This window comes from Liolophura sinensis, chromosome 6 (assembly GCF_032854445.1).
Source record: "Liolophura sinensis isolate JHLJ2023 chromosome 6, CUHK_Ljap_v2, whole genome shotgun sequence".
Taxonomy (NCBI): domain Eukaryota; kingdom Metazoa; phylum Mollusca; class Polyplacophora; order Chitonida; family Chitonidae; genus Liolophura; species Liolophura sinensis.
Window position 1 is genome coordinate 35,438,164 of NC_088300.1, and position 27,696 is coordinate 35,465,859.

The window sequence follows — 27,696 nt, forward strand, 5'->3', positions numbered from 1 at the left end:
GGTACATTTTATTACGAGCATGCGTGTTTAATTCAAGACAGTTATTGCTTTATCGAGGGTGTTCGTGTATGACGTTTAGTGTTGTAATTCGCCGAATGTGAACAAAAAATCTAAATCTGATTCTACTTAAGACAGTGACCATCGATATCAATGCTAAAGATGGAGCGGAAGAGAATAAACTGGAGCTGGCTTGTTGTAGCGGAGATCTTTGCCTAAGGGAGGTAACCTGGGAACGGCTCATTCCTCGTGGACGAAATTTGTGGATCGGTAACTGTCTTTGTTCGTTCTTATTGTGTGCTGCATTAACTAATGACATGATAAATATTTATTTCACACAAGTGAAGGGCTATGATTGTCTTCTAAATTGTACATTGTTCTGCTGACACACTGGCACAGCGATGATAGGGTATTATCATCCGTGATTGATTATGAGAGGTCCAATTCCCGAGGTAAACCAGCCATCCCAAGCTAGACCGAGAAAACTACTAATGTAGCGCTCAACATCGGTGTAACCTACGTCCTCTAGACACTGTACATCTATAATGGCTTTGTATCTTGGACTGCAATGGTTATAGATGATGGTTCTTTCCCTAGCCCAATACAGTGTGACTGTTTTATACTGACTTGAGACTCGAGATACATGTCGATGTTTAAATACACCTACCTCCCAACCACAGTAATAGCCGAAAAGAGCTAGAATTGGCTAAGGCAATGCCCACGCAACTAAAACCCACCTCCCACCATAAATAATGGTGGACATTGGATGAGTGAAATATTCCATTCGTACGGCGTAAAACACCAATCAAAAAAATAAATAAATAAAATTCAGCTACAGTAAATATTTAAATCGTATCACACATATACTTGTTCATGTTTGTAACCTGTTTACATATGGAAACAGACCAAGTTTAAATAAATATCCAGCACGTAAATATCATGACGGCTGATACAGTGAGAGATTGCAGAAAAATGCAAATGATAAAATTGGCAGATATGATTGCTCACAATATGGTAGTTCAAGGCAAAGTTTTCATTACACAGGTCACAGGCATTCTTAAAGTTGTTGACTTTCATTATGAACTTGATGTCATCTAAAACTGTACTGGCACTTACAATGAATATTTGCTTTCTTTTTGACTTGGAAGATAATAGCACCTTATATAGCATTTTATAAATCAAATGTACACAGTAACAAAAATAATACAATTTATTTTTTTTTCTACAGTTTGCTGACAAAATGGTAGTTTTCAACTGTAATGCTTGTGGCGAGTCCTTGAAAAAGAACCAGGTGGAGAAGCACTACCTGACAATTTGTCGTCGCTGTGAAGTTTTGTCTTGTGTGGATTGTGGCAAGGACTTTTGGTAAGCAAAACATGCCTGGGTGAGGTGTCCACAGTCATGTCTAGTCTAACACCAGTGAGACCATTAAATAATGTGGAGTGTGTAAATTTGTATTCAAATAAAATATGCTACTGCGTGTATTATGTTTCCTGATTAAATTGTATGGGATGTACATGTATATGCATGAAGCACAGTATCATGCCTTGAATGTGTGAATTCTATCCAAAATAACCACCACACCACAGACAGATGCATTTATGGGAGAACTAAGAGCCAATGTGCATAGTATCAGTGCAGCCACGGATAATGAGTATGGTAAAATACAAAATTTTTGTCAAAGCCTGTTGCTGCTTCAACCCCGGTCTTGGACATTGAACTTTTGGTTTGCGCTGCGCGAAGCATTTGTTGGTGATGATTGAGTTGTCTGATGCTTGTTATAGGCCACTTGTTGTCCACCAATATGGTTTGCATATATATATATGTCACATGCCAGAAAGTTCATCAGTAATTTACCAGACGTTGGTAAAGGCACTCCGGTTTCCTTCACCCATAAAACTTGACAGTTTTGTAACAGTGAAACATTCTTGTGTGTGACATTAAACGGCAGACGAATAAGTACTTTTATTGGCTCCAGCCGATGTCCACAAAATATAGCCCAGTCAGTACTGATCATCCTTGGCCTTTTCTGGCATCTAATTGCTTTGCCAGGTCTTGCTTGTAAAGGAATAAAAACTGCTTTAGGCGATGTGGTGAACAGACAAATAATAACAATGTACAAAAACCAAAAAGAAAAATTTAATGAACTCATACCTTAAACAAGGCAGCCTATATTTCTGGAAATGATTCAGGAAGTTTGAATGGCTTTTAATACTTCTTTGTGGGTGTGTGTTTGCAGGGGAGACGGGTACAAGGAACATACTAAATGTATCAGTGAAGAAGAAAAATATTCTGGCAAAAATTACAAACCTAAGGCCAATGCCAACAAGGGAGAGGCCAAACAGGAGGCCTGGCTTGAGGTGAGAACACACAAAAAGCTGGGCTTGCATATATCTATTGTGAAGGACTGTAAGAGCTGTTAAAACTTGCATGGATATGGTGCAAGCATAGGTTTAAGAACTTGCATAGGTCTGGAGCAGTTGTAGCTGTAAGGCCTTACATAGTGCTAGGAAGATTGTAAGAGCTGTAAAGCCTTACACAGAGCTTGGAAGATTGTAGAAGCTGTAAGGCATTACATTGAGCTAGGAAAAGTGTAGCTGCTACGCCTCACATAGAGCTAAGAAGATTGTAGGAGCTGTAAGGTCTTACATAGAGTTAGGAAGATTGTAGGAGCTGTTAGGCCTTACATAGAGTTAGGACGAATGTAGGAACTGCAAAGCGTTACATAGAGCTGATGGGGGTGTAGATGTAGTTGTATAGAGCTAGGTGGGATTGTTTGTGTTGTAAGAAGTAAATGTAAGTTCCTATCTGACTTTTGTGATCTGTGTAATACAAAAGTATTAGCAAATAAGCTGTTGTTGCCAGACATCTAATGCCAAATAAAGACACAAACTTAAATCAAGCTCTTGTTGGTTTGGCTGCAGCTTAAAATCAGTTTAATTAATTTAATAATCCCCAGGTTCTGTCAGGATCTTCAGTACAGCGTAAAACACCAATGAAATAAATAAATATTTTAATAATTATTTTCCAGTATTTTTTACAATTAAGAGGTGTAAATACTAGGAAGTGCATATATTAAGAATTATGTTTTGTTTGTTAAAGCGCATATGCTCTTGTTTGTTTCCAGAAAGTTCAATCAGCCATAGATCAAGCTAATACAGAACCAAGAGTAAAGGCCGTGTTAGAAACACTTAAAGATTACCCCAACATTCCACGGAAAAAGGCGAAATTTGAGGTACTTTTGTCTCTTACTTTCAAACATTACCTCCCTTGTCATCGAGTTTGTATAAAGTAAAATATTAGGACTTTTGCACAGAAGAAAATATTTTCTAGGTTACATTATAGATGTGTAAGTCCAGTAGCAATCATAATGGGGCTCACCAACCTTTTAGAAAGAAAGAAAAACAGTGTAACCCATGGAACAGCAGTGCTGCCTTCTTGAATAACAATACAATTGAATAACAAGGTTATTCTTGATGACTTGGGCACTGTATTGTTAATGAAATCACTATTGAAGCAGTTACATGTCTTCTCAGTGAGGTGCAAGATTTGCCTCCCTTTGTAGCTGGTTGGAGAACACCCAACTAGTTGCTCTGTTCAGGTTGTATTGATGTTGATAATTCCTCGTTCAGCAGTGATGTAGACACTAAAATTGAAATGTGAAAAAGTTAAATTAGAATCAAATCTGGAAATCTGGAGGGATGCATTTTAGAACCGTGGAATAAAAGGAGAAATAACGAAGGTGTTTCTTGTAAATCTTCGCGCAGAACTTCCTTGGGAACAGCCTGAGAGTGTGGGACAGGTCACTAAGCTCTAAAGTCTGGAATCTTCTGATGGAGAACATAGACCAGGTAAGTATTTTTGATGTACAGTTTTCAAATGGCCCCAGTAATCAGTTTGGAAATTAAGAAGCCGTTTCATATATCCTTGAAACAGTTTGTATCTGGAGATAACTATCCTTGCACAAAAAGTGTCTGAGTGCGATCTTAGCTTGAAATGAGTTTACTGCATGAAAGTCAGTTTGGGCCTTATTTTGTCCATGGAGGTATATGGATATTTTAACAGTATTGCTATTGTATAAATTTGTGCTCATCATTTTATGAAATGGTTTCTGGAAATTCAGGATGAACTTCTGTTGAATGATATTGATACCTGTTTTCATGAAATGCTTTCTTGCAGAAAGACAACACTGCTCCGTCACAGACCAACTACACTGCCGATTCAGGTTTGTGCACAGACAGCAGTTCCCGTAGAAACAAGGACAGTAACTCATCAAACAAAGATGTCCAGAAGCAGCCAGAGAAGGAAAACAATGAGAGTGAAAATGTGGACACCAATGTGCCAAACAGTGGAAAAAATAAAAAAGAAAGAAAAAAGAAGAGGAAACATAAAGAGAAAGAGGACATTAATGATGAAGAGGCCAGTGATGAAAAGAAGGATGATAGGATTTCAGAAAGGCTAGGGGATAAAATAAAAAATGGCAAAAGTAAGTGGAAACTAATTATTGGAAGAAATAACAAAAATGTTGAAGGAAGAATTTGCAGTTGGTGAAGGAGCTTGCCATGTAAACTTCAAATAGAACTTTACAGATGACCTTTTTACAGTTTTCTGTTTGACCCTGATCTCATGTTTCAGAAATGGCTGTGGCCGAGTTGATAGGGTGCTTGACTTTTAATCCTATTCTTAACCATGGAATAGTCCTGCTCAGAATTACCTCCCTTGTATGGCAGCTACTAGGATGTAACGCGAGATTAGTTTTGAGACATGAAACTGCAAGAAGTGAAACCTCGTCTATTGAACCATACAGTATGTAGGATATGTCACGACCAAGGACAAATATTATCGAGGCAACAGAATGTAAAAAAACAACATATCAGCCTCTGAGAGTCGCATAAATGTTGAGAGATCTTGATTGAAGTCGATGTTTTTCACTTTATGACTTTACCAAAGATGTCTATTGTATTAAATTTGAGCCAGTATTTTGAAATTACCTACGAATAGATTCAAAAAAATATATAACATTTATCCTTGGCTTTCTAAATGTTTACAAACTTAGGATGTGTTTTAAAGCTAGATCTTCAACTAGCCTATGCTGCTTTAGCTCCAAAACTTGATAATAAGCCTTTTTGTGAGGTCCCACTGCTTACTCCTAAACATGCACATTTGTAAACCTGAGAGTGACCTCAAGGAAGGTAATTCAGTGCGTCGCTATTTGGTTATTAAATGGTCAACAGTGCTCTCATGTAGTCTTACATGAAGTTCATCAGAGACAACTTGTTTTCCACCAGTATGAATTATTGTCACAATTTCCTCATATGTAGGCTTCCCCCACCCTTGAAATTGACCACCATCATATAAGGAAAAATTCTTGAACGTGGCATTAAAGCAGTCATTTAAATTATAGTTATTAATTACTCAGCTTTAATGTTGTAGGAAAGGCTGATAAAGTGGACCATTCAGATGCTGTGGAAGGGGAAGGCAGCCCCAGTTGTAAGAGGAGTAAAACCAAAATCCATTTTGATTGGTCAGAGGTCATATGTGACATTCTTCGATCAAGGAGTGATCAAGAAATTTCCGTGAAAAAGTTGAAGAAAAAGGTAAGTACATTTAAGGAATCAACAGTTCAGGATTTTTCTTGGTATAAAGTTAATTTTATCACAGTGGGTCTTGAAAAGTTTCCGTTTGACTTTTGTGCCTCTTTTCAATGTTAACAAAATTATGTCCTTCGTTGTTCTGTTCTGGAATTGGACACAGCTATTATTTGGACTGCTCAAACCAATACGGGACATATATTGCAAAAGCAATACTCGTGCTCGTTAAGAGTGCATCAGAGTGCTCGTTAAGTTAAGATTGAAATAGATATGAAAACATGCAGTATGGATTGTCCCAACTACACAAATATACTTCATGTTTTAAAATTGTTTTAGTTTGACAGTAAAGCTGGGGCATGTGGTTAACTGTGGAAAACACAATAACTAAATAAAATTCTCAATATGTTTCAAATTATTGTTTGATGTACAAAAAGATTAAGAAATCCTGGTAAATAGATTGATTTGAGAAACTCTATTTATAGGTACTATGTGATGGTCGCTATAGTTTCCATTTGTTTTTATCCTTTGTTCTAGGTTATTGCTGAGTATCTATCACAAGGAGGATTTGTGAAATCGGAAGAAAAACTTTGGGCAAAGTTTCAGAAAAAAGTGACGAAGAATCCCAATTTGAAAGTGTTGAAAGACAGGGTGAAGTTAGTACATGTACAGTGATGATACAACAGAAAGTTAGTTAGGATTTAGATGTGTATTATAATCATGAAAATAAAAAAAAGAATGCTTGAGCAAAATCTTCAGTTTATTTTGGTCTTTTTCTAACTACATGTATGAACTCATTCTCCTCCTAAGATGGAACTTATTGCAGCCTCGCATGGCACTCAGCACTGAGAATTTAGATCAAGGATGGTTGGCCTGGTGTCAGCATAATGTGACAGGGTGGAGTGTCCTATCTGGTCTCTGCGGCGTGATGCTTCCGTGGCAGCAGCATGGACTGTCACAAGAGGACACTTTACATGTATATGTACACACACCTATTGACTTGTCATTATCATATGACTAAAAAAATTGTTAAGTTTGACATAAAACCCCAAGCATACAGACATACATACACAAATTGGAAGCTGGATTCAGTCTCAGAACCGTGTTATGCCTTAGAGTGGTACTTTTCCTAACTTGACACTGCATCAAAAGGAATGCCCATCAGTTTGGTGTAAGCACTAGGTCTGACAGTGAGTGAGAAGGTGTCGTGTGCAAGGCATTTGAGTCAGGAAGCTGTGGGACTGGCCTGCTGCAAGAAGACACTGTTGTGACATGACCAAATAATTGTGAAAGTGATACAAACAAGTCAGCACCAGTTAACAATAAATGTAGCCTATTGGTAAACACTTGGCCAAACTTGACTAAAATTAATTTGAAGTTAAAGCAAGAGAGCATGGGACTTAATGCATATATATACATCAATAAAGTATCCCACAAGGTCTGACAGCAAACTGCGGATGGTTGTGGGTTTCCCTACGCTCTGCCCAGTTTCCTCCCACCATAATGCTGGCCGCCGTCGTATAAGTGAAATATTCTTGAGTATGACGTAAAACACCAATCAAATAACTAAATATCCTACATAATGTTCAAAAAGCATATCTTTTTATATTTGTGGTTTTGCATAACTGAACAGTCAGTTCAAAGTTCACAAAAAATCACCCACATTGAGAAAATAGAAAGAGCAGCAATGTTATCGATTTTTACCATTATTTCTCCAACCTGAGAATGCAGCTGCTTCTGTTAAGGTCCCGTGAACCCTGTTTTCCCTGTCAGCCATGTGAGCTTGGGGTACGAGTGGCCCTAAATCATGTTTCCAGTTTGTCTATCATGGCGTATCCCACAGCCTTATATTTATGTATTTATTGGATTGGTGTTTTACGCCGTACTCAAGAATACAGCCGGAGAGGAAGCCAGCATGACCACAGCCTTATAAGATTCCACATTAAGCATGTCTGGACAAAATATGTGCAGCTGGTTGGATCTGTTTCGGCCTCTAGTCCAATATAAATGAGGTTTTATTATTTGTTCTTCTCTTTTAAATTATAATTGTCTTGTAAAGGACATCTATATGAACATCACAAAAAATCACTGTTGAAAGGCGACCTTCAGTTAAAACACATTTTACAACTTGGCCAACTGGTATACCTGACAAGTGAGCTAACAGTGTACTAAAACACTTCTGCTATAAAACGGACAGTATTCTGGTCCAGAATATAATTAAAACCCAATATTTTTTTCATTTATTATCGGATATGCAGGAAATGTAAATTTTCAGAAAAATATCGACAATCCAAGTGTATCATTTATTTTTTCCTTTTTGCAGCTATTAACAATTTCTTTGATAACTTCCTATGCTACAAACAACACTGCCCAGTGCTGACTGTTGAGCAAGATGTCACCACGAACAGAAGTATTTTTAGTGCACCTAGAGATTTGGTAACATAGCCATTGATTGGCCAATTCCTGGTTGGGGCATTAGGCACCAATGGCGCTTGCTTGAAACAGTGCACGAAGAAATCCTGTTGCATGTAACATGAAATACAAAAAAGAAATCAACTACATATATGTTCACATTTCTTACTTTTATTTGCAACGCCACATTTTAACAACTTAGCTTTTGAAATGTGTAAATATATATTACAGTATATGTTTCATCCTAGATAAAGTTGCACAAATTCAATATTACAATGTAGCCAGCTAGATATGCTTTATGTTTATCTGAAAACGTTTTAATTCATGATATGTGTAAATAATGTATAAAATGAAAAAAATTGCGATGCGATATGCAGTAGTTTGTGGCATGAAGAAATCTTCAAGCGAATAAAAGGATGTGATAATTAATAGAAAATTGGTAACTTCACAACCTAATGAACTGTATGTAATGTCTTTTGCTCCAATTACATTTCAATGATTTTACAACCAATGTTCATCTCTTGTAAAAAGCTAGATATAAATACAATTGAATGCGTTTTCATGAAGTTGCCCTCTATAAATCAGTTGTATGCATATCTATATTAAGAAAACTACCAATACATTAAAGAGTGTTTAAAAAAAAAAAAGATGTAGAATGGTACAATAAATATATGAAACAAATTTAAAACATCTCTGCTAATTCCTCCCACTTTTTAACACACAGGTCTGTTTTACTGGTGTAATTGCACTCAAATTGTTTCTTGTAGAATTTGTAACTCCAATCTCTTCACCAACTCTTTAGCTTCATTCAAAACATAACTTTGCCAGGTTTAGGGCTAGAATAATGTTGAACATATATGTGCATGTATAGCATGGTGTGTATTTTGAAAATGTTAAAGCATATAAATATTGAAAAATTACAAAATGTGAAGATCTATGCCTATGCTAAGTCTAATCAAAGGCACATTTACAATGCTGCAAGAGTATGACATCAAAAATCAGGGCAGTTCAACACAAACTTGCAGATACATGTACAGAACAATTACTATAGAGCAGTGCGTTGGAGAAACGTAATGAGCAATGATGATTACAGATTTCACACATAGAAAAAATCAGGAAAAAAAGTGTAAACCTGCTCTCAAAGCACCAGATCGAATCTTCCAGTTTTGTCCCATAAAAATGTTTAGTCCATGATGATTTCATGATTCCAGCTGACAATGCCATACTGTTTTGCTTTGGTCAAATTACAGTTTGTGTGAGCCATTTGATTAAAACTGTAAGTTGTAGATTTATTGTCTCTCAGTCTTCACCCAAGCTCTGTGAATTCACTCAGAGCTTTGACAGGTTCAATCTTCTTCTTGCGAGCACTTTTACGGACCTTAGCATGGCGCTCATCCGGATCTTCTCGCCTTACCAATGGCTTCTTCTCTGGGGCTTTCATCTTCCATAATACCACAGGTGTCTGAAAGAAAGAAAACTTCACTGAACATATAGCTCCATGGCTGGTCATCTAGGACACTGCATGCGTAACCCTTATATTCTAAATGTTCACAAAGGTAACTGTAGCATGCACAAACTGTCAACACATAATTCACTAAAATTAAGCAACTATTGGAAATTGCTGAATTTTATACAGTAGTACCTTAAGCTAGTTTTCCAAACCTGACCCAGCTGTGATTTTACCTATGATGTAATGTTGTGATGAATGAACCAGGTAGTCAAAAAAAAGACTGATTACTTCCTATTCACATCTATACTGTACTACAATTAAACCTGACACCTGACAATATCTATTCTACCTCACCCATTGCAGTGCCTGTCAAGCTGCATTTGTGAATAATTATGACATCAATCATAAATCATACTTGGGAGAGTTCTATAATACATTTAATTACTGATGGTGAAACTATGGTTATTGTTTAAGATTTCACAGTGTACATGTACTTACATTGACGCCTGCATGCTTTTGATACTGTGGACAAAAATAAAAGCAATATTTAGACACCAGGAAAATATATAGTCCTAAGCGGTGAACCATTACTGCTTGGTGAAAGAGACGATGCAATACAATTATAGATAAACAGATAAAATGAAATGTAAATTCAACATCCTTAGCTATCCTACTTGCTGATATTAAATCAGTTTTTACTTTGGAAGCTATGAAACGGAAGTTAATCGCAAAAATATGTTCATATCATTTTGAACTTCAAAATTTAAACTTTGTATTTTACAGTCATAAGTTCTTTCATTATGTTAGAAAAATAATACATATATTGCAGAGAGATATTTATCAAAGCTAGTATGCCAGAACTCTTTAAGTCCTACTTTAATGCAAATGAAGCGTTTAGGTATTGAATGTTACATGACTATGCTTTCATGACAAAGAAGCCTTGTGACCAAATCTTTCCTACCTTGGTGGAGGCAACATAACAAGCCTTGACAGTCAGAACCACAGCATTCATCAGATTCTTGGCAGCTTGAATGAGAGACGTTGCACTGTCCAGCTGTTCGAGAAAAAAAACATAAACATTGCATCACAGAGATAAAATATTCACAACCAAATTATGGAGAAAGGCAGATGTATAGCAAGCCATTTGCATAACATATCAAAGCAGACAGGAAACTATCAGAATTTCAGAATAATATATACACAATTACTTTAAACTTTTAAATCCGCAAGACAAGCACAACTTTTGTTGTTGAATTCTTTTCCTGCCAATTTTGTTCATATTTTATTACCGAAATTATAAATATATAACCTCAAACAAAAAGGGACCCAAACAACTACAGGTTTTCACATCTTGTTGCAGTAGGTAAGCACTTACTCCAGAGACGATGAGCTCCCCACTGACACTCTGTACGTCAGCCTTCACCTTACTGGTAATGTTCAGCTGATGGCAGTACAATGCTATTCTCTGTAGATATGCTACCAAGTCTTTCTTGGACTCTGAATCTGGACACTGCATGTAGAAGAATGTACAAAAGAAAATATTACTGCGAGTACAACTTAGAACTTTGTTCATAGAATACATGGAACGCCTGTTAACAACTGCTACACACTGGCTCCATTGTTTACTGTGGGTTTACTGTGCGTACCCACCTGTTTGCTGGCGGATCACAGGTGGCATACCAGGTGTTCAAGTGACATGCATTGGGTGTTCAAGTGATGCATATCGGGTGTTCAAGTGATGTACAAATTTCGCATATTCCACTTAAAAATTGGCTGCTTTATTCACAGGGATTCATAGGGAAATTGGATCCCCATGTCTGCAGTTAAGCTCTCCACGATATGAGCTACTAGGTATTCCTCGTATGCTACGGCTAGTATAAGCCCTAGAAAGCTAGTCCCATTACACCCATCATACTACCTTTTCTCGGTACTGACACTTTCAGAAAAACAATAACACAGCATTGGCCATAATGCCCTTGTCCCACCTATTTAAAACAACTAAAGATAAACGTTTCCATTTTCAGTATAGCAGATTAAATTTTACAAGTTAATGAGATTTACTTTTTCAAGCAAATTTGTTATTTACAATAATCAGAAAATAACTACTAAAGCTTCTAAACGAGTTTATTATCATTTATTTCATTATTTATTTAAACCTGTACATAGTACATAGCTAGGGATTTTTTTTTGGCCTATGGTATTTGTTCACGAAACAATACGAAGTAAACGCATGAGGTAAACCTAGGTAGTTTTCACTGCACCATGTGTAATGGATAACATCTTAAGAGCTTCATATAAGACCACATCAATATCGCTAATATATTAGTGAAGTAAGTTTTACAAGCCTACACATGTGCATCACATACATTGGTCCAGCTTTAGTCAATAAAACTGCGATTTCATGAAAAATTGACTCTTGCCAAACAATGAAACCACTGTGTAATTCAATTACTCCCTTTTGTGTTGGTGTCCAAGATATATGATCACCCAGCCTTGGCCGTCTTTTGTCATCTCAGTCACTTTGCGACCTCTGTGACAAAAGTTTGAAAACCTCAACCTCAGGCAGTAACTGCCACTTAAAATTCTATGATAAGCACTCCTTAGGTCAGATAAGATTATTTATTTAGTTTGGTTTACGTCAAAATCAAGAATTTTGCAATTATACGATGGTGGCCAGAATTATGGTAGGAGGGAACCCGTCATCATGACAAGGTTGCAGGTAGACCTTTCCACACCTAACCAGAAACCTGACTTGAACTCACAGGGGCCAAATTAGTGAGAGGCTCCTGGGTCATTGTGCTGTGCTAACATGCAAACCACTACGCCACGGAGGTCCTCAGGTAAGAGTACTTGCCACTATTGACCTTATTATCAATTAACGATATAAAATTGCAAAAATTTTCCTTAAGACTTTTCAAACATTAACAAACATGTTTTATGGCAAACCCACAATTTTTGTTTAAATTAAGTTATGAACCTGAGCACTATTAAAGTTTGTGCTACTCAAATTATATGACCATCTCCCCTCCTGCAATCCCAACCCCCAGGGCAGTTTCATGTCCTTGCTCCACCCACCTGATCTGCAATTTGACTGGCCAATTTATCCAGGCCTGATCCGGATTCAGAAATCTTCTTTGCTGCACTGATCACATCCATTGTACTTTTCAAGGGCCCTCGACCACTACAATAACAAAAATCACATCAGTTCTAGTTCACCATCCTTCTAGAAATTGAAAATCAAAAGCCTGTTAAAACAAAACCTTGTGTCTCGAAAAAAAAACAACACAACCTTTTGTCTAGACAAAAACAAAACAAAAGATCGTAATGTATCACTTGCTGAAACTTACATAGTTTACACTCAAAAGAAACCTCAAAACATTCTCATATGCTTTCAACCCTCAGAATCTGGAAAAAGAGAAATGCACCTAGCGTTCGATGAAATTTGCTTCTCTTTTATCTTAATTTCATACTTAAATGCTTTTTTAGTTCTTTGGTAGCCTGTATGGTACGCTGTTTTGGTGATCGGTCTTGCCATTATTGACCAGGAATGACTTTGATCATACAAAAATTTCTGTTTTTATGCCTATTTGTACCAAGACATAGGAACTGAAACGTCCACAATGACACTTATCACGTTATTCAGATTAGTCATTCTTCAACCTCTTGCAAGGTGTTTATTCAGAAATATTCTGAAGGCATTATTCTGTGTAGACTGATAAAATTATACTTTTTGTGAAACCCTGAAATTGGCACATCCAAACAATGCAGATTTGTCTCCAAAATCAAATTATAAATGTGCATAAACTGCACTGAAACTTGCTCTTTAATATGCAAAAAGGCTGAGGAAATAGGCAAATGAAGCTTTTGCATTCTGCCAAGCACAACATGTTCCTTGATGTGCTTACCGCGTGAAGTCTGTCATCTCCATCATGATCATGCACATCTGTTTGGCCATGACGATGATGTCGTTGCCACTATCATCCCACTTGGCCACTTCACGGTCCAGCTTGGCCTTCTCCTCGCGGAACTCCTCCACCTGAACCATGATCTTCTGACGCTCCTCCTCTGGCAGGTTCCTCATCATGGCCCGGTCACTCTTTTGCCAGTCCTCCTGCTCTGTGTGGCTTGCTACAAGTGCAATGCATATCATTACATCATACAATCAAGTTGTGATTACAATCAAGACATAAAAGTAGAGTCTGTAAAAACGCCTGTCCTCAGTAACCACAATGAAGGTAGAACTGTGTCTGTAGAAACACAAAAACACATGATGTACCAGGCCTCAGTTACTGACACTCACAGTACAGTGAACACAGGTATTCCTGAATAAGACAGAACTAGGTCTGTAGAAACTTCAAACCGCAGTCTCCAGTTACCAATAATCACAACACAGACCATTTCAATGCAGGCATTTAAAATCAAGCTAAACACTAGATTTGCAGGAAGAGCCTCTCATCAACGTAATGGTATCACACTTAGACACAGCCCTTTTATAGCTACATACACATAACTACCATGGCAACCAGCTCTGTAGGTATCAACGCTGCCATTACAGTCACGTTTTCATAGCACTAAGAAAGCTTTTATGCCAGCAAGACTCGGTCCCATATTCTTGTTCAGGACTAATGGCTTTCTCAAATCTTACCATGAAAACTATTAAATCATCACTATGTAACGTGTGCTTAGTGAAAGTTCATGCTGTACACATTTTACTTTTGGGTTTAACAGTAAAGAGTAAGCCAAATTCCTTTGGAGAGCTCCTGCTATACTTACATGTTTGCTGTTCACATCTACGCCTAATCTTCTAATCATCAAACTCAAATCTGTATCTATATATCAAGAGCTAAAGCTACACATATCATACTCACATCTGCTTCTGGTCTCGTACTCATCATCATACTCAAATTCTGTGTCGGATTCAATCTCATCTGGTCCCTGTAGAAGAAATAAGGAGGGAAATAATAATGTACCAGACCTTCAAGACTGTGCTCTTCTATCAAGGAGATGCTGGACTGAGTAATTGCCACGTGCATACTCAACAGAACTTAACTGGGGTACAGAGTAAACTTCCATGCAATAACACAAGGAATATGGTCATGGTGTTTGTAAGGCCACATTCATATTTCAAAAGTGTACTCTAAAAAACTGTATTTCACTTTACAATTTTCATTTGCTAATTCTCTATGCTACTTACAGTCTCTATAAAGAAAAGAAAAGAAAAAAATCCACCAGGCAAAATGGCTCTATCTCTGATTTGGATTTGTTGAAGTGTTAATGTATTTCAAGTCCTTAAGTGTTACTTACTCTGTTAAGGAGGACAGCCTGCCTGATGTCTCTTACACCGTCATATACAAGACGACTGGCATCAATAAACTCATTCTCATCAACCTCACGCTGCGGATTTGAGCTCAGAGCATCTACAGCAATCTCCACCTTGGCCGCAAAGTTTGGCATCACTGTCAGATGAACATTGTACACGTGTAAAATACACAGCTTGTCTTCATTTATCTTCACATTAATACCTTGTCTTCACCTTGGCTTATTTACTGTTTTACACCATACTCAGGAATTTCGGACTGATGGAGGTCAGTTTCATCAGCCAAGTAAACCAAAGAACCCGGGGTGAACCACTGACATTTGGCAAGTTACGAGCGAACTTTCCCACGTGTGACGGAAATATGCACACCATATTTATGCAAAATAAGTGGTTTTCAATAAAGTCAACCGTCACACTACCATCACTGATTGCTTATTGTAACCAAGGCCCCAAGAAAAATGAGATCAGGGAAATCTACAAATTCCCCAAGGCCAGGATTGAACCCAAGCCTTGTATCCTAACAGTGATGCGTCTTTGTAACAGAATAATCACGATGAGGTCATGTTTAAAGCACTGCCTCATCGTCAAGTCTTACTGCACTCACCCAAGTAAGGACTGAACCACTGCCCTTCCAACCACTGGATTTCCCTCACAGCACTCGATGGAAATTCTCAAAATCAAACTCTGCCTCAGTTCCCTGAGTCTCCCCCATCTTCTCTCTCCCCTCTCCTTCTTACCTTGATCCTTCAGCATGGTGACTGACTCATTCACTCGGTCTGTGTACGGCCCGGGCTCGTAATTGTCCATCTCTGCTGACACAACATTACAGACTCGGGCTGAGCGCCCCCTGATGGCCCCGGCAGTCCTATCCAGGGTGTCAGCATCACCCTCCTGGAGGGCAATCACACACTTGTTCACATCCTCCAAGATGTGGCTCTCTGAAACGAAAACCAACATTGCTGAAACATGTACACACTCATCTCAGTGATAGTCTACAATTACCCTTTGTTTCACATAATTATTTACTTATCTGATTGATGTTTTATGTTGTACTCAAGGGTAGATTTCATTTGTACAACAGCACCCAAAGGAATAGTCGAAGGAGACAGGGCAGAGCCCATCCGCAGTTTGCCGGCAGACCTTCCCATGTATGACCGGAGAGGAAGGCAGCGTGACATAAAGAACTAAATATCGAAATGTTTGACAGTTCAAGGCTGCATGGCATCATTTACTTATTCAAATTTTTCTGGATAACACCTTGATGTTAGATGTTAAATTATACATAGACACTGTGGAGCCTACCTGAGACAGCGAGGAAGTCGTCAATGGTGGTGATGTCATCGACAGCCTCTGTCAGCAAGCGAACTTGTTTCTCCCAGGCATCGCGGAACATCTCCATGTTGTCCTGCGCAGCTTTAGATCTCGGGCGAGCGGCTAACACACGGGCAGCATTTATCACCTAGATCAACCACACACAAAAGATCAATTCAATGCAAACAACAATGATCCTTACTTACATCGATCAATTTGTTACATGTGAAATTGCTATTTTCATGCCTTATTTTCAGAAAAGTCTCTTTGTGCCGTGTTACTATAAATCTTCTTCAAAATATATGTTCTAAAAGGCCAGTTGATGCATAACAGATTCCTTCACCAGAAAACTAAAAAAAAAATGATGGTATTATCACAAGGATGTTCCGTTTCACACTTCCACCACGTTTACAAATAAATTATTTTCTGTTCATTCTGATTCTTGAATGGGACAACTTTGTTTCGAAATAACCTTCCTCTGGACATGGTCCCAAACGTGATATAAGTCAATTGTGGTAAAATTGTGTACAAAAAAAAAAGGCCATCTTGCTTTATGTAATGAAAATAAGTGTTACCTGTGGACAGAGGGTTTCTATCTCTGAGGCGGCCAGTCTGACCATCTTCACACCTTCCTCATTGTTTGACATAGAACACGCCAAATTAGCAACCTGACAACAGCAACAGAACATGTTTTGGTGTAAATGGTATTCCGAAAATGAGATGAAATGAGATGCTTGATAATATTTACAGAATCTACTAAATAAATTTAGCTCTATTAATAGTGAGGATATCTACTCAGAACACAAAGTATACAAATCATCACAAAGCGTATTTTTTTAATTTATTTTATTTTAATCTCTCTTTAATCATAGTTGATTAGTGTACAGACATCCTGCTACAACAATAGGAACCTGTCAATCACCCGGCAGCAGGACCTTGATGTCATTTTAATGATGTCAAATGTGCCTTTCCCAGTTCATCATGATGATGTCACATCAAAGACATCACAACGTTACAACAGAAACTCATACATTGTTACTGTGTAAACGTTAAGTTACAAGCCATTCTTGATGTAACAATGACTCTAGGTCCTATTTCACACTAGCGCCACCTCATGGGATTAAAAAACATGCCGCAGCCTCCCCACTGGAAGTCAGGGTTGGCAAACTTTTTTTTGCCATAATATGTTCTTGCTTTTAGAGCCTCATTTTGGAAGAGGAACTTTGGAAAATTTCTTCTAACATTTGTTATATTATTCCTTGAAGATAAACAAACACAAGAGTTTGTCAATTTCATTTTCCTTAGCATTCCATGACTCTTAGAAACAGTCGAATTTCATGACTTTCTAGGACTTCCATGACATATACAGGTAGAAACACTTAAACACCTGATGTCCCCTCATTCTAGTTTTCTCAGTCAAGTACTACATCACTCACCTCAACCAGTTTATTGGCATGTTCCTGAAAGACTTGTGCATACTCATCCACTTCCCTCTCGTCCCCAGCCTTTGCAGCTTCTATGAGAACCAGCAGGGGGACATTGGTCTCCAGGAAAGAATCGGAGACGTGGTCCACCACAGCCTTACGTAGCTACACACCAACAAATAAAACATGTACTAATTTACTTGACTGGTTGGAATTTAAAAATGCTGTACCCAAGAATATTTCACACTCAGGGTTATGGGTGATAGAAACCGGAGTGCTGCAGACAACTACTGCCCTTAGCCAGGTACATGTGCCCAACAGATCTTCTGGTTTAAAGCCAATGCTGCATTATTGTGAGCTATACTGGAGTCTGTAACATCAATGGTTAGTGACTGATCTGCTGCGCCAATGGCAACATTCCAGCTTTAATAAATGTACTTTTAAAATACATTTGTTTCACACAAACTGTTGGTCAATTAGGGGCAATGCACTTTTTTCAACTTGAAAACATAGTTCCCAGCCATTGGCATTGCTATCTAATAGACAATCTCGTAAGCATATTGTAAAATTTTACAAGATCATCTGTGCTAGCATCTGGTGTATTTGACAATCAAAAGTTTATATAAACCAGGATGCTCCTCTTCAATTTTCGGACATCACAGACTAGAAAAGTCTTTTCCATACAAACTTACTTCACAAAACAACTGCATTATTGGATTCAGTAAATGTCAGCTAGACAGCCATACAATTAGAAAGTAACATAAACTGACCTGTCTGCGAAGATCTCGAGTCCTCTTCTGCATGTTATCTATGGCTCGGTCCAGCGAGTCACTCACTTCTCTCTTCCCAGCCTATCACCAAAACACCACAGCACAGAATCATTACACATAACCAGTCTAGCCATACCATAAACCTGACTTACAACATGTCGTTTTAGTTGCCTTAAAATTGAAATCTTACAGCTGCTGAAAGAATTAAAATTTGTTTACATCAGAGAATAAGCTTTCTAGCGAGGCTTTAACGAAATGCAATTAAAGTATCAACAAAAGTAGCCTACCTGGAAGAAAATTTAAATAGATATTTGCATCTCTGCAAGATTTGGTATTATTTCGTTTTCAAAACAGGATTTACTGTTACTGTCAGAAGAAAGTCTTTACTGACTACTTTTTGACAAGTGATGTACTTCTTAGGCTCAACTGTTAGTAATAATACCATTCTTGAAAGTGTTAAAAAAATATATGTTCACGGAATCATTAGATATGAAGTGAATGTCATTCGAAACCACTGGAAACTACTTCTGAATCAAATGACTGGCCATGCACAAAATGTTTCTTTGTACACAGGACCACAACAAATATCACATCTAAATGTGGTTTTCATTTCAAAAGTGCACATACTGAACTGGTTTGATATTCCGAACCACACAAATGCCATGTGGCAACCATTCACTGTATTCCACGTTTGGCTGAATGAGACATGCATGTAATTGTAAATCTCCAGTATGCAAACACATGTACGTGCAGTTTGGTATGGTCGGTCAATTGCATGACAGATTGATGAAAGGAGAAGACAGTTTTAAACGAATTTTCACAGAAATACTGATTTTTTCTCGCTGTCAGTCATGTTGATTTGTTACCTGAGATTAAGAATTCACATAAAATACATTCATTATAAAAGTGTCAAAGAGTCAAATTTCCGGTTATTTCAGCTTATTTCAGCCATGAAGCAAATAGGATTCTGAACATTAGTTTGCTAAGAACTCATCTAAATTTCCAAAACTTTAGTTTCTTCATTTACTTTTCATACAGCACTAAGAGTATATTTATGTAAATATATAAACAGTTGTAACTAAATCTTGAAATAATGATATCCTGTCAAACAAAATTTCACATGTATCAACTTCAAACAGCCAACAGCGCAAAACAATCATTCAATAACACAAATGAACCAAAAAAAATAAAATAATTGTAAACGAAGATGAATAAAATCAAAATAAATCACCACACACTGAATTCAATGATATATACAGGTAAAGAAACAAATCCTGCTTAAATCTAAACAGTATCATTCCAATTCACAGGGAAAATACAATCTGTAGATACCTCTGTTACCTGCACTCCCACATGTCTAACTTGTTTTTTACGGCGTCTACACTGCATATCAAAATTAAAATGCCACCAAACTTATGCAGTTCATATTTTCCTTTTTGGGCACAAAATAATAAAAACATGTTTAATAATTTCACTCGATGAAGCGAAGCAAATCAAGAATACGTCATAACATAGAAATTCGCAGAAAGAATTTGTATAATGGTAGGAATGAAGGTACATACACATATACATATGTGTGCAAGAAAGAAAAAATGAACATAGGCAGAAAGGCAGAGAGCACTCATCAAATGGTCAATGTACGAAAAACTGTGAATACAGACGAGATAATAATGGGGGATATAATAATATCAAAAGATTATGAAATGGTCTGGCTGAAAGGATCAGTGATATCCATGCTGACGTTTCTTTGATAACAAGGAGAAAATAATATAGAGAAACTGGTGTCAGAAGTATTTACTTTTGCTATGCAAGATAAATTTACGCTACGTCTTTCATAGTTCCAGCTGTATGACATATGGTATGATAGGGTAGGTTTAGATGCCAGGCACAATTTAATTTTGCAGTAAAGCAAACAAAGGAGAAACATGTGCTTTGTATTCTTCAATTTTTCCTATCTGATTGCCCAAAGGTCTTTCATTCAAGTCATTTAGGAGAACAACGTTCAAGACACTCATATCAACCATCCCAAAGGAGGCAGCCTTAACAAGCAGAAATTGCTCTGTAAATTTTTTACACAGGTAACTAACTTTTAATTTTCTGCCAAAGTAAATAAAGGAAAATGTGACACACTGGGAAATCTTCCGCTAAAATGAAATATATATTTGTGTTCTATGAATATCATGTCAAACACAGCCCTTTCAAGAAAACCACGCCATGTTTTACTATCACCAAACTGACAAATCCAACAAAAGCTATATGGAGAAGAAACTTGAAAACTCTTCCTAGTTCTCTATGTACCATCATCCCCCAGCAAAAGGAGAGCTATTGTTATAGACAGAGCCACTTACATTATTCATGTACTCAGACAGCAGATCTTGCAGAGCCTGTCGCACAGCATTGCACTCCTGGACGATGCGCTCCCGCCGCTCATCGCGTGTGCAGGACGAGTCTGCCATCAGTGCAGCGCCACTGATGATGCTCTCCAGCCGCTCCTCCAGTGACGGGCGAGAGCGGACCTCGTTAAATGACAGTGGATCCATGATAATCTTTTGCTGTAAATTGAACAGGTATTAACATCTTAATACAACTGTGGATACAACGCAACAAGAAAATAAACGTCTATCAGAACAAACCAAAAATGGGGCCCCTTTCAAAAACAGTTAAGTGAAGTTTCTTGTAACTGTTTTAATAAATAACATCAGTAAGGTTATAGCACCACAAGCTGAAATGCTTTACCAGGAAAGTTGTATAAGAAAAGAACATTCATTAAGCTTTGGGAAATGGGCCACAGGGTATCATCTTCAGGTATTATCTTAAATTAGAGAAACAAAAGCTGACAAAATTTAAGGAAATCTCTGTAACAATTTGTAAAATCAAGAGTTTAGCAACAAAATGTGGACATATCACTACAGTTTATACTTTCACAAACTTAACTGAAAACTACAGTATTTCACCTTACGATTAGCATTTTGGAAATGACACATTTTTCTTGACTCAGAATGATTAATCCACCTTATTGGGCCACCTGAGAGAGTGTATTTGTACAGAGCAAATTTTAGGTGAAATCCAGTATTCCCTTCAAGCACATTTTAACAGTATAAAAAAAAAACAGAAAGTAACAGAGAGGTTGAGCAAAGCCTACTACGAACAGGATGCATAAAGAAAGAAAATGTCAAACTGTGATCGCATGTATGTATTTAAAACACATTTTCAGGGAGTGCAACATTTGTTTTGTCAAACTTACATCAAGTTCATCCAGAGCTGAGGCCAACTCCCCAGCCCCCTCATACGGGTGGGCCTCGGAGGCTCCTGTAGCTTGAGCCACTCCTGATATGGTGTTTACTGCATCACACACCTGCTGGAAGGCGTAATCTCTGTTAGCCTTGGCTGGAGCAAGCTCAGGGTGACGCACATAAGCCTACAAGGGACAACAGAAGAATAATACTAAGTTTTTCCAGACATTATATACTTTTCATACATGTGCAGCCCATTATTGCTCATCATTGCTAATGAATCACACTGAATGGTTGTGGAACCGTGTTTCTACTCATTCTAATTTCTTTTCTAGGACATTATTTATTGTTCATTTAAATATGGAAAATATAGTGGACAAGAAACCTCATTTACATCTAACTTACAATTTGCAGTTGTGTTAGAAATTCGTTCAAAACACTATAAAACGGAATTTAGACAGGCTGTAATAAATTGGGTTATGTAATAGGCCTAATATATACCATCCTATGTGCAAATTAAATTTGTTATAAAACAACCGAAGAATACACAAACACTGTCAAGGAGCGTGTGTTTTGGTATCGCTTATAACCAATGTTTCCTGCTGGCAGATTTCAGACTTCTTTGAATGGGCCAGATTGCATGACCATACATGTACCTTAGATGAGGTGAGTAGCATCATACTGTTCTTCTTGAGCACAGCTCTGGCAGCAGCCAGATCATCACGCCGTCGTGGATCCTTCAGGTCCTAAAGGATACCAATAAAACTCCAGACACTGATTATAAAATATACATTACAATTAATAAACATCAGTTTTGCAGCAAAATGCCTTAGAGTCTTTGACATATCCCAGAAAATAGGATCGCATCTTTAATAAGCAACGACTGATATCCAGCCAATGGTAGCAGTAATAAGCAGATTTCTACATCAGTCCATGAGCCTTGTCACTGTTAGAAGGAAAGAGACCAAATGTCTAGAAAACATATCTTTTTATTTTGTGACATTGCACAACTGAGATATGACAAACTAAGTGAGGGCACAAATCCTGAGAAAACAGAAAGAGCGGCTAAGACATCAGTTTTATTCTATCAGACACAAACATGCATCCATATGACCCGAGGATGCATCTATTTCCTCTTTCACTCCCCAGACCTTGTTCTGCCCTTTAATCTTATGTGACTGGGGTATGAGTGACACAACATCGTGTTACATGTTGCTCTAAGATGACACACCTCATGACCTCATATGAACTCCTTATTAGAAGTTGATTCATAGAGGACCAAGCACATCAGCCAAAAAATGTCTGTACCCGTTTAGTTCTGTTTATAAACTCTCTCCCTAAATAACTCAAACTATAATATTTGTTGTCTTTTCTTGTAAACCAGCTGTATGGATGTTTCCTATGGAGACATTAAAGGTATAACTTACAGCCTGACGACGAGCAGCTTTGTCCTGGAGCTCAGCCATGTTTCGTCCAAAGTCATTGAAACTGTTCAGGAGTTCTTGTTGACTGGCAGCATTTCTAATACGATCCAGGTCATCTTCAATCTTAAGAAAATGAAGAACATCCACATTCATTTGTCAAAGTTTCCATAGCCTACATACAGGTACATACATAATGTAAATGTAGACATTTGTCAGAGGCCAGTTGTTGAAAAGTACGTTAAAGCCAGTCTTAAATCTTAATATCGGTCTCATCCTAATACAAAGTAAATAACACTTTAGTCTGGACTAAAGTTAATACTGGACTTAAGTCCTAATACACTTTTGAACAACTGGGATCAGACTGAATTAATTGAGATGACAACAAAAATTAATGAATGGCCAATCAGCTGTTCATTAGCAACACTTTCATGAATAAAAAATATACTGAATCTGATATAAAATTTTGTTAATGACTATGTTACTCATTTTGCCTCAATCTGAGAGTTCCATTGATCGTAAAAATATGTTTTGAAGTTTGTTTGGAATGTGGGGTCCTATCCTAATTACAACATTTACTTATACAAATCAAGTCTGAAAATAAGCAAGGGAACAAAGACAATGTTGTGCACCCAACAGCATTTTGATTAACTCTTTAATACAGGACAAACCTGCCACGTACAACATTGTAACTTTTTTCAAGAATGTGAATAGCTAGGAAATTTGCTATCATGTCATGCAACAACTTAAAAATGATTTCAATGCTTGCAATTTACTTTTTGGGCAAATCTGTTATGTGAATATAGTATCGTGTACTCATCATTTGGAGCAATGCCTGGAGTATTCTGTGAACTTACAACTCTTAATGAGAGGAGAAGCAGCTGAACATCAACCATGTCAGCGATGATGAGGAGGCGTGTGACGGCAGAGAGGAGTGCACGGGCAGCCCTCACCATTGCCCCTCTCTTCATGGACGAACACGGGTCATCAGCAAACTCCTGGGAGGCAGTGCCCATCACATTACCTTCAAAGACAAACCCCGGACAATGGTAAATGCACACACAAGTCATAGCAGCAGAATTTTGGCCATATAATACCCCATATTTTTATAATGATTACTGAACCATATGAACTATCATAAACAAGCAATATACTGAACCTGTGCAAAAAACAAATGATTGAATAAACAACTTTAAACCAGGATTCCCGCATATGAAAGTAAATGTTTTTTTAATGACTCTCAACACGTACCATCCTACGTTTTTACCCATTTTCCAGGGCTATTTATTTCCACTTCAAACCTTCATGTTTAGAATAATGAATAATATCTTGGCAGATTTTTTATCAACATACTATTTAACACAGTAAACTTAAGTGCATTCAAGGGACCAGTAAAATCGTAAGGACAAGAAAGTTATGTTTTTTTTTTTAGGACATGATTTCATTCTACGAAGGATAGCAGGTCCAATGTCACTCTAACTGCTGGTGTAGTTCTCTCACTGAGTATTAAGTTGACCTTAGCTACTAGTAGCACCTATAAAATAGTTCTTTAACATATATTTGAAAACATTTAAATATACCAAAATTTGCAAGCTCTGATCACCTGTTTTACAAACTTCCTCTACAGCTGCTTCTAACTCTGCTCTCATTTCTGGATTGTCTGAAGAAATCTCCTTCCCTCGCTCTATGAAGTTCTCTGTAGCCTTCTGCACTGCGGCACTGAGGACATGAGCTTTCTTAGATCTGCCTTTCTTTTTGTTAGATGGTCCCTTCTGATTCACCAATGTGGTTACCTTGACAGTGCAAAGTGAACCAAAGCAATTATGCAATTCTCACAGATATTCTATGTATGAATTCGAGCTCGCTCACTTCACATAATTTGAAAATCTGACAATGAACTTATTTTTGTTCAGATACAGGTTGGGTGTTCTGATACCTTTTGCTTTTACCATGTTAGATTTATAATTGGCCATTATCTGCACATCCATGTCACTTTATTACAGAGAACGAGACGCAGAGGTGGCAAAAGCAAGTTAATGGGAATTCACCTCTTTCCACACGCAATGCAAATCTACATATGATTGTTCAGGATTTTCTATTACCCATGCAGTGGAAATCGATAATTTGTGAATTATGATGGGTACTCTGAAAGAGTCCTGTCATACATGTACATTTTGTTCATGATCATTTCTATTAATTCATTACCTATAATTTGATTCTCAGTTTAGTATTAAATCACCAGTACCTGCGTCACCAGGGGTTCCAATGTTTTTTCCACAGACTTGGTTCGAATCTCCAGATTCTTGGGGTCCCATTTGAACTGGATGATCCCCCCGGCAGGGGCTTGCCCACCACTCATGGTAGACTTCAGTATGCTCTACCGTTCCCACTTACTCCTACAATGATAATACAAATACAAATATTTCCAGAGTCTCACAAGTTCACACGAATTTGGACATCTTCATGGAACGGAATGGAGCTTTTCCCAACGATGATTTTACAGCACTTGCTACAACAAATATACTTATTGCATGGTCAGACCTGTTAACTCAACAGCGATGTTAGGAGTTACTGTACAATCCGTGTTAGTTAGCGACAGCTCAGGTTGTCTCACTTAAACCTGAGTGAGTTCATGAGACTCTCTAATGGCTGATTCCAGCTGGTTTATATGGAAGGATCTGTTCCATCAATCACACAAGCAAAATGTCTGAATGTGTTCACAGCGCATGCACTGTTCGAATAGTAGATACCTGGAATATGTCATTGTCACTGTCGCTACTGCTCTTATCTACCTGCAGTCTAATCTATTCTCTCAACAAATACTAACATATGATGACAAAGTCAGAGAATATTGGACTGCTTGTAGATAAGAGATCCTGTGTGTTAAACATGCGCACAACGTAAATGCAATCGACAAAATAGAATGCACAATCTATCAAATTCATGTTATACAAGCAAATTCCATAATTTCCTGAGTAAGGTGACTTACAGATACAAAGTATATGATTACGAAGGTCGAATGATAGCAAGAAAGCCAATCGAGTGTATGAGGACTGACTTCGTATTACGTTGTTGTTGCACGAGTCCCCTCAAAAGTCCACGCCCATTTATCGAAGTATGTACTCAGTTTAAGCAGTAAATATATGGATATTGTCACCAATATAACAACACATCAAAAATGATCATCAAAAAATAGAAGAAAGTTACACACCTTTTCCAAATATCCTGTGAATGTTCGCTTTTGTAAGGCGTATCATTAAATCGGAATGCAGTCACGTGACAGCACCAGTGTCACGGTATTTGAAAACAGTAGGGGAGATAACCCCAAATAAATTTTCTCTTTCATTTTGTATTCTTAACAAATTCACAGTTTAAAATGAACGTCATTGATTTAATGCATTACAAATTCTACCACAGCTGTTCAGAATTTTCGCACGAATATTTTTGAGATGCCTGAGGTAAACGCCAAATATATTAGGCATATATTAGTATTGTTACAGTTGGACTATAACGGCTAAATTCAAGCGCGCAGGCCAATATATACGTGAGGGATCGAAGTCCACTGGCAACTCAGTTTAGAATATCCCCCCCTTATATTCCCCACCACTATTTAGTCGCACATGGCGGTAGGGTAATCAAATCATAAGTGTTAAGAGGTCGTTGTGGGCATTTTTTTTCTTTTTCTTCTTTTCAGTGCAACTCGTATAGGCCTATCACAAGTTGCTTGTTTCCTACCAACATAATCAGTTTAGGCTTTTTAGTCAGAATGTAAGCCTACCTTTATATTGATAATCTCATTATTAATGTAATTTAATTGAACCTTTTGTAGCATTATTACAATATTTTTCAGCAGCTGGGGATATAATACCGCCATACTGATCACCATATAGGCCTACATGTATATACCGGTACATAGTGGCTGGGTAGGCCTACATAACCTTTCCACGATATGGCACTTCGGCAAAAGGTACATGTACAAAACAGGATGTGGTTTTATAGACAAAACAACAGACATATATACTCGTGTATTTTAATGTTGCTTCACATTTGATTACCACTGCAAAATGCCGATATGGCTGTAGAACTTCACAGTATATGTACAATGAGGAACTCCTGAAACTCCTTCCCGTCTGTATCAAGGCGGTCGAAAGCAGTGAACCCGTTTGTTCTTTCCGCTATAACGTCACAATTATCAACGTGTGCTACCTCGTAAAACATATAGGGAATTCACACGCACTGCAATGTCACAGAAGAAAACGATGCGTTCTGCTGTCACGTGGATGTTTTGTGTAAGATGACATCTCATTACATGCCATGTGGATCCTGATAGGACCCTACGATCAACGCGGTGTTTGTAGCCTACGGTCAACAGTGACCATCCGACCATGGTCTGCCCACCATGCGGGGACAGTGCGGCCAAGATGGGCATAGGATATTCTGCTCGGATCCGCAGCTGCACTGTATTAGGCCTACCTACATACATACATACATACATACATAGGCCTGCCTACATACATAGGCCTATCGACACCAGGCCGTGCAGGGGTATTCACACGCCTAATTGCTTGAGCCTATATATTTTCACAAACAAATTCCCAAGCGGTCAAAATTAAACACCTCAAGTGAGTGGAATATTCTGATGAAAGTGCACGCAGCCATGTCTGACCTAGTCTAGTTCAAGTACATTTTTACCAGTAGTGCTCAAAATAATGTAGGAAGACTTTGAAAAGCATATAGTCCGGCCTAGACGCCATAATTAATAAGCTATTCATA

At 37.8% G+C, this 27,696-nt stretch overlaps 2 protein-coding genes across 3 annotated transcripts; one reads left to right on the plus strand and one right to left on the minus strand.

Moving 5' to 3' along the window:
• The first annotated feature begins 41 nt into the window (after positions 1-41).
• LOC135468966 (cell growth-regulating nucleolar protein-like) lies at positions 42-6,315 on the plus strand. Its single transcript, XM_064747464.1, has 8 exons — positions 42-267; positions 1,226-1,362; positions 2,237-2,357; positions 3,125-3,232; positions 3,765-3,848; positions 4,177-4,483; positions 5,431-5,594; positions 6,123-6,315. The coding sequence occupies exons 2-8, from the start codon at positions 1,238-1,240 to the stop codon at positions 6,258-6,260; spliced, it is 1,047 nt and encodes a 348-aa protein (XP_064603534.1). The 5' UTR covers positions 42-267; positions 1,226-1,237; the 3' UTR covers positions 6,261-6,315.
• A 1,546-nt stretch (positions 6,316-7,861) lies between these two features.
• Positions 7,862-26,220, minus strand: LOC135466824 (catenin alpha-2-like). 2 transcript variants are annotated; one of them, XM_064744532.1, is made up of 22 exons: positions 26,135-26,220; positions 25,169-25,319; positions 24,527-24,716; positions 23,781-23,947; positions 22,930-23,049; positions 22,159-22,248; positions 21,514-21,687; positions 20,618-20,821; positions 19,602-19,652; positions 18,270-18,350; positions 17,512-17,664; positions 16,651-16,743; positions 16,067-16,223; positions 15,502-15,702; positions 14,752-14,903; positions 14,316-14,382; positions 13,353-13,575; positions 12,523-12,628; positions 10,823-10,957; positions 10,409-10,501; positions 9,946-9,969; positions 7,862-9,459 (listed from the first exon to the last, which is right to left on the minus strand). In XM_064744532.1, the coding sequence occupies exons 2-22, from the start codon at positions 25,280-25,282 to the stop codon at positions 9,304-9,306; spliced, it is 2,751 nt and encodes a 916-aa protein (XP_064600602.1). In that variant the 5' UTR covers positions 25,283-25,319; positions 26,135-26,220; the 3' UTR covers positions 7,862-9,303. The 2 variants fall into 2 exon arrangements, with proteins under 2 accessions (XP_064600602.1, XP_064600603.1); XM_064744533.1 differs by lacking the exon at positions 19,602-19,652 and having other exon boundaries at positions 7,863-9,459.
• Positions 26,221-27,696: the final 1,476 nt, after the last annotated feature.

Excerpts from the sequence above, each read along its gene's own strand:
- LOC135468966 (XM_064747464.1), top strand. The coding sequence starts at position 1,238 with ATGGTAGTTTTCAACTGTAATGCTTGTGGCGAGTCCTTGAAAAAGAAC. Across the intron at positions 1,363-2,236 it reads GATTGTGGCAAGGACTTTTG|GGGAGACGGGTACAAGGAAC; the intron begins GTAAGCAAAACA and ends GTGTGTTTGCAG. Across the intron at positions 2,358-3,124 it reads AACAGGAGGCCTGGCTTGAG|AAAGTTCAATCAGCCATAGA; the intron begins GTGAGAACACAC and ends GTTTGTTTCCAG.
- LOC135466824 (XM_064744532.1), bottom strand. The coding sequence starts at position 25,282 with ATGAGTGGTGGGCAAGCCCCTGCCGGGGGGATCATCCAGTTCAAATGG. Across the intron at positions 18,351-19,601 it reads TGGGAGTGCAGGTAACAGAG|GCTGGGAAGAGAGAAGTGAG; the intron begins GTATCTACAGAT and ends TTTTGGTGATAG. Across the intron at positions 10,958-12,522 it reads CCAGTCAAATTGCAGATCAG|TGTCCAGATTCAGAGTCCAA; the intron begins GTGGGTGGAGCA and ends TTCTACATGCAG.